Source organism: Spodoptera frugiperda, chromosome 14, assembly GCF_023101765.2.
Source record: "Spodoptera frugiperda isolate SF20-4 chromosome 14, AGI-APGP_CSIRO_Sfru_2.0, whole genome shotgun sequence".
Taxonomy (NCBI): Eukaryota; Metazoa; Arthropoda; class Insecta; order Lepidoptera; family Noctuidae; genus Spodoptera; species Spodoptera frugiperda.
The window spans coordinates 9,597,846-9,608,602 of NC_064225.1; the positions used below are offsets into that span (position 1 = coordinate 9,597,846).

The following is a 10,757-nucleotide window of genomic DNA, read 5'->3' on the forward strand; positions in this document are numbered from 1 at the left end:
TCTACTACATTAATTTATAGGGTAACGTGAAGTAGGGACCTCCCACTCCTAAACTCCGTTTTATCTAAGTATTGTAACCTTATATGACAAAATAAAAAAATACGTGTCTAATATTTTTTGATTATCAAACGGCCGGAACGACGGACGGACGGACTAAATTCATTTACCAAATCAAACCCTTATGAATATTTACCAACAAATACAACTCGAAACACCGGGTTAATTCAGGGCTATTTTGACCCAATGGGGTAACTTTGATCCAAATCCTATAACCAATAGGAAATTAGAGCAAAGCGTGTATTAGCTTTTTATTGGTCTAAAAGTTCGGGTCGAAATTACCCCTCAGGGTCAAACAAGCCCGGTTTTACACACGTTTGTAGATTTTAGGAACACTCTCACTATCATTAGGTAGACTATTTAGTCATTACTATCACTATTTACTTTTAAATGCTTGTCATGATTCACTTGCAGTTAAAATAACACCTTATATTCTACACAATACAGTTGAAAATTGAATATCACAACTGCAATACTAAAAATACAATGTAAAATTGGTCTAAACTATTTCTAATGGCTTAAATTGCACTATAAAAAGTATGTATTACAAATTGGACCTTAAATCAATAGACATAAGGATAGTTATTTTACCGCTTCACTCAGAGTCATTTAATAGCTACTTAATCCAGTCTTTAGCAATTGCTTTCAGGAACAAAAACTATAATATTAAAATAAGTCGGGTTTTCCTTCCTGGCGCTATAACTCCAGAACGCACGAACCGATTTCCACGGTTTTGCATTCGTTGGAAAGGTCTCGGGCTTCGTGAGGATTATAGCAAAGAAAATTTAGGAAAAAGTCAAGCAGGTAAACAGGGAAAATCATCGGTTTGCTAGTCGTTGCTAAGGAATTAGTTTAAGTAATCATTAAATATCTCTGATTGAGAGTGTTTCAACATGTACAGTGATTGGCCAAACAGACCTCACGCGACACTGCCGCCACCTGGTGCGGAAAAACTGTAACCTTAACAGAGAAGTGCAGAGAGATAGAGTTAATTAGAACTAAATTGTGATACTTAGTTTTGGGTAACATTGGACCATACATATCTTACTTCTATGAGTTCTAAGGGTGCTTACATAAAGATACAAGTCTGTACAGGTAGGTACCGGTCGGCACAGGTATAATATTTCAATATAATCTATTCACTCACTTATAAAGAAACCGAAGGCTTACCTTACTTAACCCAGTCCTTAGCAATTGTTTACCGAACAAAATCGTTACTAAGGAATAGTTCAAGTAATCATTAAATGTTTCTGAGTGCGGCAGTTGATACGAGTTTTTTTTTTAAGTTTAACGAGATCGAAACGTTACTGCGTTCAGCATTCTATTCCCTTAGTATGAGTTCAAGCCGGCCAATCAGAGCACCGAACGCGCTCTCGTTTCGATTACTTTAAACGTAAAGCAAACTTATACTAAGCGTACTGATTGGTTAGATCGTTGGTGCCGATTAGCCAATCGGAGTCTCGTTTCGATCTCGTTAAACAAACTCGTACCAAGCCCTCAGGTAACAAGTGCGGCTGTTTAAATGGCTATGGGTCAATGTTACACCTAATCCCGAGTCACTTATATTTATATGTATCCCCTATCGACGCAGTGTTTCACGTTGTTTGCCTCCCGGAGTCGCCCCTCCTTGGTTTTGAACGGCTCCACCTGCCATACATCTTCTATGTTCATTTGTTTGTCGCCCTGAAACACAAATTATCAGGAATTAGTACACAATCGTATTAAATACTCTGGTGTCAAGATTGCTCACTAAGATTTGGGGTATTGGCAAAAGAGTATAGAATAATTAAGCAACTTAACTGCCTTGTTGGTCGAGTGGTCGCAAGTGCGATTCCTGGTCAGGCAAGTAGTACTGGGCTATTTTCGGTTTTTTGAAAAATTTCTCAGTAATAGCATGGTGTGTGGAATTGCGCCCGGTATATATTTAATCACATGGGACTTATAACACAAATGGTAAAAAGAGATTGTGCATTATACAGATGCATTACGTGTCGTAGTATGCACCTCTGCCTATGCCAATAAAAGAAAAAGGCGTAACGATACAACATAATATCGCGCAACTTGTGTTGCTAAATTTCACGGGCAGATTAACAGGTTGATCATTATAATGAAATCTGTGAATAACGCCTAGGTAACCTATACTATTGACACAGAATGTACTAGTGAAGCCATGTTTTCAAAGTCATCGATTTTTAGTTCCTGCTGTCATCGCATTAGACTCGTTTTCGCCAAGCTATACGTAGATACATATAAATAAAAACTTTAATTACCTTCATCTCCATATTAACAGCATCTTCAGGCGCCAAGATAATAAAAGGCGTCGACTCAAAACTGAAAGCCAATCCAAAGTACGAATACTTTTTCACCTCACTTATAAAGAGATCCCAAGGATACACCTTGTCTGGATCACTACCCAGATCCCTTATCTGAGTAGACAGAATCTCATAGTAATACTTTAGCAAGTCGTCATAATGTTTCTCCCTCAAATCTTCGGTCGTACAAGCATATATAACGAAAGATATATCAAGAACAGGAGTAGCACACCGAGCTAATTGGAAGTCAATAATTTTCGCGTCCACTGGACTTCCTTCCACATACTTATAAAGAAAGTTATTCGTCCACGAATCCCCATGGGATATAACAGCAGTTTCATCAGTCTTTGTCGCAGCATCTATCATATTCTGGTACCTTTCTGGTACCGCAAACTCCTTAATCTTCTCCACATAAATGGAGTCAGGGTATTCTTTCTCTACCGCATCGATAGCTACGCCTGAAATCCTCTTCCAAAATCTCGAGTACCAATCCCATAAACGGTCATGGTAATAGACTTCTGTAAGCTGAGTCTTTAGCTTCCCAAATACTTCTGGTTTCTGGTCTTTCAGAGCGAAGGAGAGGGCGTGGAACTGCGCTAGTATTTTGAAAGTCAACTTGCAATGCTGTAAATCAATACCTTCTTGCCTCACTGCGGTTCCAAACTGATATAGGCTCACGTCCTCTAAGCAAAGTACGTCGTTGGTCCCATCGCAGAAGGCAAAGAACATTTTAGTGTATTTGTCGAAGGGGTCTTTTACATTTTTCGTGGATTGGAAGTCCAGTAAAGCTGGTAAGATTTTCTCGTAAAACGTGATCTCGTTTTTGAAGAACTCGTGGCTTCTGAAAGTCAGTCTCCTTGCGATGCTCTTAGGGATGGTTTTGAGGATAACCTGCACGTGGTTGGCGACGTTGTCCTCATCAGTACCATGTATCCTGATGCGGATTAGCTCGCTGAGGTAGGAGTCGCCTTTGCCGGTTTCACTGACGTACTGGAAATAAATTATTTGGTGTTTAAGTATTGGATTAAAGATGGCACACAGTTAACAATTGTACAATTCGTAGTCTTTTAAGTTTTTATTTTACTACTATCTCTCTACTAACTACTCGACGGTTTTGTTCTATTTGAACGCTTTGTATAGAACTGTGCCCGAACAGGAGCTCACATCTTATCACACACATGTGACTTAAAACATAACTGGTGAAAAGTGCGTGAAGATTGTACCTACATATATTGCCATTACGAGGCGTGTAAAAGGCGTGACACTACAATAAAAACATAGATAAAATCATGAATCAAGTCTGAGTACTCATATTCAAAAAAGGCACTTCTAAGCTATATATTATAGTCTAATTTACTAGTTTCAAAGCTGTTATCTCTTGAACTAACAATCAAATCGGTCATATATTCTGATCTATACATATAATAAAATCGTAGAAAAGTGCTGTCTGTACATTGAAAATAAAAATAAAAAAAATAGCAGGGGTTATTGTTATGACGATGTCGAACCCAAAAATGTAATTAACTTTTTTTGTCTGTTTGTCTGTTTGTCTGTTTGTCTGTTTGTCTGTTTGTCTGTTCGTCTGTGCGCGCTAATCTCAGAAACGGCTGATCCGAGTTGGATGCGGTTTTCACGAATATATTGTGGGATGCTTAAATTTACATTTAGTGTTTGTTTCATGTCAATCGGTTCATAAATAAAAAAGTTATGTCAAATTAAAGAATCACGTCGAACATTCTATGCTTATACCATTAATCTCCGCAACTATTTGACGGATTTGGTTGAAATTTGGTACAGATATAGTTTAGAACCTTAGAAAGGACATAGATATATTTTTATTTCAAAAATCAAAAAATAAAAATAAGAAATAAATTATTTATAAATAATTCTATGTCGATCGTTACACGACTTCGGTTCATGTTATTGTTTTAATTTATCGAAAAAAAGTAAATAAATAGTAAAAAGGTATGAAAAAAATAATATCAATATAATAAAACATTTAGTACAAAGAAAATGCTCTAACGGAGTATAGATAATTCTATGTCGATCGTTACACGACTTCGGTTCATGTTATTGTTTTAATTCATCGAAAAAAAGTAAATAAATAGTAAAAAGGTATGAAAAAAATAATATCAATATAATTAAACTTTTAGTACAAAGAAAATGCCCGAACGGAGTATAAATAAATAATCCAAGTTGTCTTTATCCTCGATAGATGGCGTTGGGATCGAAATAGATCGCGCTATGGTTTCGTTACATTCATTTGGTTGGGTATCGGCCGAGCGCTTCGGTACTATCGTAGAAAAAGTGTATTATCAGTCGTATGATTATTTGTCTGTAGTGGTCCTGCTGTTTCGTATATTCTAAATTGGTTTCGTTGTATTTGTCAATTAATAAGTTCATTTGTTGGGTTTTCCTGGTTTTTTGGTTAAACTATTTAACGTAGGTTTAGTTTGATATCGATTATTAGTAGTTACTGTAGTTAGTTTTTTTAATAAAATTGTAAGTCTAATTTATAAATTAATTAGATTAGATTTAAGTTATTTAGTTTAAGCTTGGTTATTATAGCATAGAGGATATGTTGTAATATAGTTTCTTTTTTAATTGTTATAAATTCGTAATTCGTAGCTTTCTTTAGTTTTAAGTTAGTTTAAGTCCGTTTTTAAACTATTTTTTCAATGCCCTAAGTGAGCTCTGCGTTTGAATTTAATAGATATACATCTATTTTCATTATGTTGATTTTTGAAGAGTTCCCTGGAATATCTTCCACATCTCATTTTTGAAGAGATCCCGCGAGATCGGGAACTATGTGGTTAAAACCAGAAATTTGCCGGAAGTCACTATTCCACGCGAACGAAGTCGCGGGCAAAAGCTAGTTATAAATATATCTTTACTAAAACAAAAGTCTAATTGTGTCATTATATCAACGCATGATAGGAAATAGAGATTAACCGCTTAAACCAATAAACTTAACTCATTTGATAGGACACTAAAGCACTATTAAATGATTGTGTATGTTTTATGTAAATGGTATGTATGTATAAGTTTTTAAACTGACATGGTCACTAACACTATTATTAGAACTTATTACGGGATATTTACCATGTTTATTTAATTTGGCGAGTTTCCGATATTTCGGCACTGTTGCAAGCGCCATGATCACGGATTAACTGGAGTAAATGCGGGTGGGTGTTCACGAGCAGACAAATCGGTCTACCCGCTTTCTCGTTCGTTTCTTGCTGACATCACTAACACCACTACCATTGTCACTTGTAACTCGGTTCAACTCTCGACACACAAAACTCACTGTGTCCGCTCGCGAACTTTTTTCTTTCTTGGCACTTTTTCGGGTTTTACACAGTTGGACCACTGGATTCCAAGCCAGCAAGAATATCGGAAACTCGCCAAATTAAATAAACATGGTAAATATCCCGTAATAAGTTCTAATAATAGGTATGTATGTATATTTTTGGATTTGTATTGTATATGTATATTTTATTGTATATGCGACGTCACGCCTTTTATCCACGAAGGGGTATGTAGAGGTGCACATTAAGGCACGTAATGCCGCTATACAATGTATAACCACATTTTACGATTTATGTTATAAGTCATATGTAAATAGGGGTGAGCCTATTGCCATGTATTGGGTACAAATAGGATCAGGATTTTATTCTGCGTACTACGTATACTACAACTAGATTTTTTTTAAAAACCTATAAAAGCCCAGTAATCCTGACCTTATATCCCCTGTACCCCTTCAGCTGTTTTGGTGTGATTGAATAGCAAACATACAAACTCACAAACGTTCGCCATTATAATATTAGTAAGACTAGCAATTACCCGCGACTTCGTCTGCGTACAATAATGTCTTGTGGCAGAATTTAGGCTTCTGAATTATTTGAATTTTCTTCGCTATAAACCTCACAGAGTCCGAGACCTTTCCAACGAATGCAAAACTATGAAAATCGGTCGTGCGTTCTGGAGTTATAGCGCCAGGAAGGGAAATCCGACCTATTTTTATTAGTAAGATGAGATTATACTTCAGTGCCACACATTTTGAATAATCATTATCAACCACACATAATTAGATACGAAAATACAAACACGACACTTCTTAGGAAACACGATAAACGCATTAATGCCCGTTCGATGAATGATAAACATTAGATTAATACGTTTTACAATCGTTACGGAAATCACAAACAGTGCGGGGCTTTTTGGAAGCGTGTTGCAAGGACGATTAGATCTTAGATCGGTTATAGATGCCGACAAAATGATATTTTATTTAAAGCACAACTTTAAAGCGTATAATACGTCTTTACTCGTACTTTTCGTCACTTTTCCAGTTATGTTAAGAGTTGGGTGTATAATAGGGGCGAGTCTATAGCCATATACTTACTTTTTTTGAGGGGGAAAATCATCCAATGACTTTTCTCATCCTGGGCGAGGTGACTGGGAGTGTCAGACTCGTACTGACTAAAAGTCACACTGTTCCTACTCCTGCTTTTCGAGCCGAAGTCCCGATAACCCTTGTCCGTAACTCCTATAGTATTGTTGGCCTAAGGCCGGCGCCGATTGCTTACCATCAGGTGATCCGTTTTATTCCAATATTCCTACAAAACTACCTACTTTAGACGAAAAGTATTCCTACAAAATGGGAACCTATTCTACAAAAATCTTCTAAATTACACTCAGGTGAAGGCCCGAGCGGATAACTCGATCATGAATGATGAGTCATACAACTACGATTCATAAAAGTCATTGACACGATCCAACGAACAAGATAAGCGGTTTATTTTATGTACCTACTACGTACATAATTTATAGTAGGTAGTCTACTTACTATAACGTAAACAATAAACTACTACTTCTGATAATTATGCTGTACATAAAAATTCAAGTAAGCAAGAGGTTGGTATACTGGTTATAGGTTTTTATTGAGGGGGAAATGCTTCCAATGACTTCACCGGCCTTGGGCGAGACGTTTGGGAGTGTCATACTCTTACTAACTAAAAACTACCCCGTTCCTACTCCTTCTTTTCGAGGCGGAGCCCCGGTAACTCGCTAGGCAGTCCGCAGCTCCGGTGTTCAACGTAAAGCAAACTCATACTAAACCCTCTCGTCAATCTAATAAAAGCGTGTTAAAACAATGCAAAAATAACTCACCTCCCAATGAGTGAACGTGAATGGTCGTTTGAACCAATCGGAGAGCGCCGCGCTGAGCCTCTCATTGGTCAACACCGGCGACACGTTGGTCAACGTGCTGTAGTCTTCCGACATCGCGCGTTACGCTGAAACTATTTTTTTTTTTTACTTAATAACATATCATGACGTCCAGCATTGAAATTGAAATGAAATGAGAGAAGACAGCAGTAACCTCTAAAACGTGAACCAACTGCAATCCTGGGCCTGGGCCTAACCCCGAATTCTTAAACGAAACCCCCGGCAGTCGCGCATAAATCCACAGAGCCTCGACTATTGACTAAAGCACGCTACACACCTTTAGTTAACTGTAAAGATAAGTTGCAGGTCCATACAGCCTACACAGTTTAAATGTCGGAGAGCCAAGCATCGGCACGTATGGGCCGGCTCGACCGGAGTGATAGCACGGCCTCACAGAAACCCGATGTGAAACAATTCTTGCGTTATGTGCATGAGGTTACCGGAGGCCCAATCCCCTTTCCAATATTCACAATCCGTGATTCCCCGACAACTCATAAACTCCCAACCTAAAAACGCCGGCAACGCACTTGTAACGTATTTGGTGTTTCGGGCGTCCATTGACGGCGGCAATTGCTTACCATCAGGTGATCCGTCTGCTCGTTTACCGTACAGCCTACACACAATATAACAATATTTTAATAGTATAATGTACCTATTTATATTAATTTAGTTAAAAGCATCACCGAAACGAGATACACCTACTACTACATATGAAGTACATTTAAATGACAAGACAATAGGATGGGCAAACAGAACACGCCTACCCTATCTTGTTATACGATGCAAAACAAGACCAGTGGCGTAGATAAACATTTGTTCTACAAACATTTTAGCAAATAACTTGTATATCTTGCTAATACATTATTATGGGTGCGGTTTATCAGCTTATGGTATAAGCCGTTAAACAAGCAGACGGTTCACCTGATGGTAAGCAATCGCCGCCGCCTATGGACACCCGAAACACCAGAAAGTTTGGAAATGCGTTGCCGGCCGTTTGGGGGTTAGGAATTTAAGGGTTGTTGGGGAATCGGGGATTGAGAAGACTGGGAAGGAGGGTAATTAGACTTCTGATAACCTCACTCACACAACGAAACACAAAGCAAGCGTTGTTTCACGTCGGTTTTCTGTGAGGTCGGGGTATCACTCAGGCCGAGCCGACTTATTCGTGCTGAAGTATGGCTCTCCCACGCTTGACTTTTGAAAGCACTTCCTGTATATTTGATACACTTTCACAAAAACTACTGGACAAATGAGAATGAAATTAGGTACAGACATAGATTATAGTCTGGATTAACACATAGGGTAAAGCAAGCATTGTTTCAGGCAAATTTTTGTCCCAGGATCATTAGCGAAATCTCTGGTAGAAGTTACTGTGACATAATGTTAAGTCTATACCTTTTTAATAGACGTCCTGACTATAATACTCAGTTATACTGTGCATAAATTACATGTAACACCCCTTTTAGTTGTCAAGTGCATTGCAGTACCTATTTCAGTTCTTTCCAGATAGTTATGGATTAATACTTTAAATCTAGGAAACCTCTACTAGGAATCGAGCCTGAGAGCCTCAACAGTTGATTATTTGATTTTGAGAGTCTGATCAGAAACCTTTTATTAATCACTGTACATGTGTACATGCATTAAATAACTTACACATAGCATTTTATAAATAACTAGCTGGGTCGGAAACTTCGTACCTCCTCAAAAAAAAATCTCACCTTCCCTAGACTCCCACAAATAATTCAAGACCAAAATTATCCAAAGCGGTCCAGCTGTTTGCGAGTTTTAGGAAGAGTAATAAACAGCAATTGATTTTTACATAGATGAGAGGTGCTTTTAGCTGTGTTTGTCAGTAATAAATCATGCAGCTCATGAATAAAAATAATAATAAAATTGGTTGTTAAGGAAAACACTGGATAATATCACTTTTAAGTCTTAATAAATCTGTTCACACAATAATCTATACTTGTAGCTTCTGTCTAATTGAATTTTTTAAAGACGCCCCCTTCCTGTCTTTTGATCAATCTGATTCTTGGTACACACTCTTAATCTTGATGCCCATATCATCTAACTAACTTCTACCTGCAGTATGACCCTCATTCTTGTGAGATAAAGCATGCATTATTCCGGACTTAAACTATCCATGTACCAAATTTTGATATGAACGATGAACGAGTAACAAACAATCAAACAAACTTTTGCTTTTATAATATTATTTAATATTAATATGCAGTCACCATCTACCATAACAGTTTGGCGAGTAAACTTTTATAAAATAAATAAATAAAAAAAAGAAAGTAGGTATGAGATTTAAACATAATTTCATAACTTCATATTCTAAATTTAAAACTTGTTTTTATGGCGTCCAATGACATACTAGACCTAGACTAGCCAGTGTGACGTGGCCCTGCGTTGAAATGCCTTTATAGGTAGAAAAAAACTACAAAATCTATACATTACAATTTTTGAGAGATTTTTACTTACGATTTATAACATAAAATAAATGAAAACAGTCTCCACATTAAACCAGTGCACAATACTTCTACAGTGTTAATGAACAATTCCTAGAGTACTAAGATAATTACTTTGTAAATACCTTTTAAATTAAAAAAGAAGTTATAAGTGCGGCAATTTTGCAATTAAATTCTCATTGTACTTACGTTCAAAACAGTATGAAAGCCGCGCGCTCGACAAATGTTCACCAATCAGAATTTTATATGTGTATGACGAAGAGATAAGAAACACAGTAATAGTTCAATCAAATGCGTCTGATATAGTTTAGCCGCTAAATTGAAATTGAATCGGAGCAAAATAATACCTCGATTGTTGATATCCTGTAATTCAGTGTTGCCAACTTCAATTTCATCTTTTACCGTACCGTTGGGTATTTTCTGTTAATTCTGTTATTTAGTCTCTAATTTCTAATTTTGTCATAATATAACATAACAATTCTTACATAAAACGAATCAAAGTTGAGGAGTGGAAGTAAAACGTCATTTTTATGTATAAAATATTTCTAGGTACGTTTAGTACGTTTAGGTACGTCAATTCAGTATATCTTTGAAAGTATTTGTTAAATAAAAAATACATTTCTAATATTCTAAAATAATTTACAAGACGGACATGAAAATAAGTCATCTACCCTATTATGCCAACTTATTT

The 10,757-nt window shown here is 36.8% G+C and overlaps 1 protein-coding gene across 3 annotated transcripts; it reads right to left on the reverse strand.

Moving 5' to 3' along the window:
* Positions 1-1,314: 1,314 nt before the first annotated feature.
* LOC118279355 (uncharacterized) lies at positions 1,315-10,436 on the reverse strand. Of its 3 annotated transcripts, none has more exons than XM_050698418.1 (4): positions 10,414-10,436; positions 7,539-7,663; positions 2,328-3,359; positions 1,315-1,740 (listed from the first exon to the last, which is right to left on the reverse strand). In XM_050698418.1, the coding sequence occupies exons 2-4, from the start codon at positions 7,650-7,652 to the stop codon at positions 1,624-1,626; spliced, it is 1,263 nt and encodes a 420-aa protein (XP_050554375.1). In that variant the 5' UTR covers positions 7,653-7,663; positions 10,414-10,436; the 3' UTR covers positions 1,315-1,623. The 3 variants fall into 3 exon arrangements, with proteins under 3 accessions (XP_050554375.1, XP_035454921.2, XP_035454922.2); XM_035599028.2 differs by lacking the exon at positions 10,414-10,436 and adding an exon at positions 10,256-10,407; XM_035599029.2 differs by lacking the exon at positions 10,414-10,436 and adding an exon at positions 10,256-10,407 and having other exon boundaries at positions 1,316-1,740; positions 7,539-7,669.
* Between the last annotated feature and the right edge of the window lie 321 nt (positions 10,437-10,757).

Excerpts from the sequence above, each read along its gene's own strand:
- LOC118279355 (XM_050698418.1), bottom strand. The coding sequence starts at position 7,652 with ATGTCGGAAGACTACAGCACGTTGACCAACGTGTCGCCGGTGTTGACC. Across the intron at positions 3,360-7,538 it reads TCACGTTCACTCATTGGGAG|TACGTCAGTGAAACCGGCAA; the intron begins GTGAGTTATTTT and ends ATTTATTTCCAG. Across the intron at positions 1,741-2,327 it reads CTGTTAATATGGAGATGAAG|GGCGACAAACAAATGAACAT; the intron begins GTAATTAAAGTT and ends TTTGTGTTTCAG.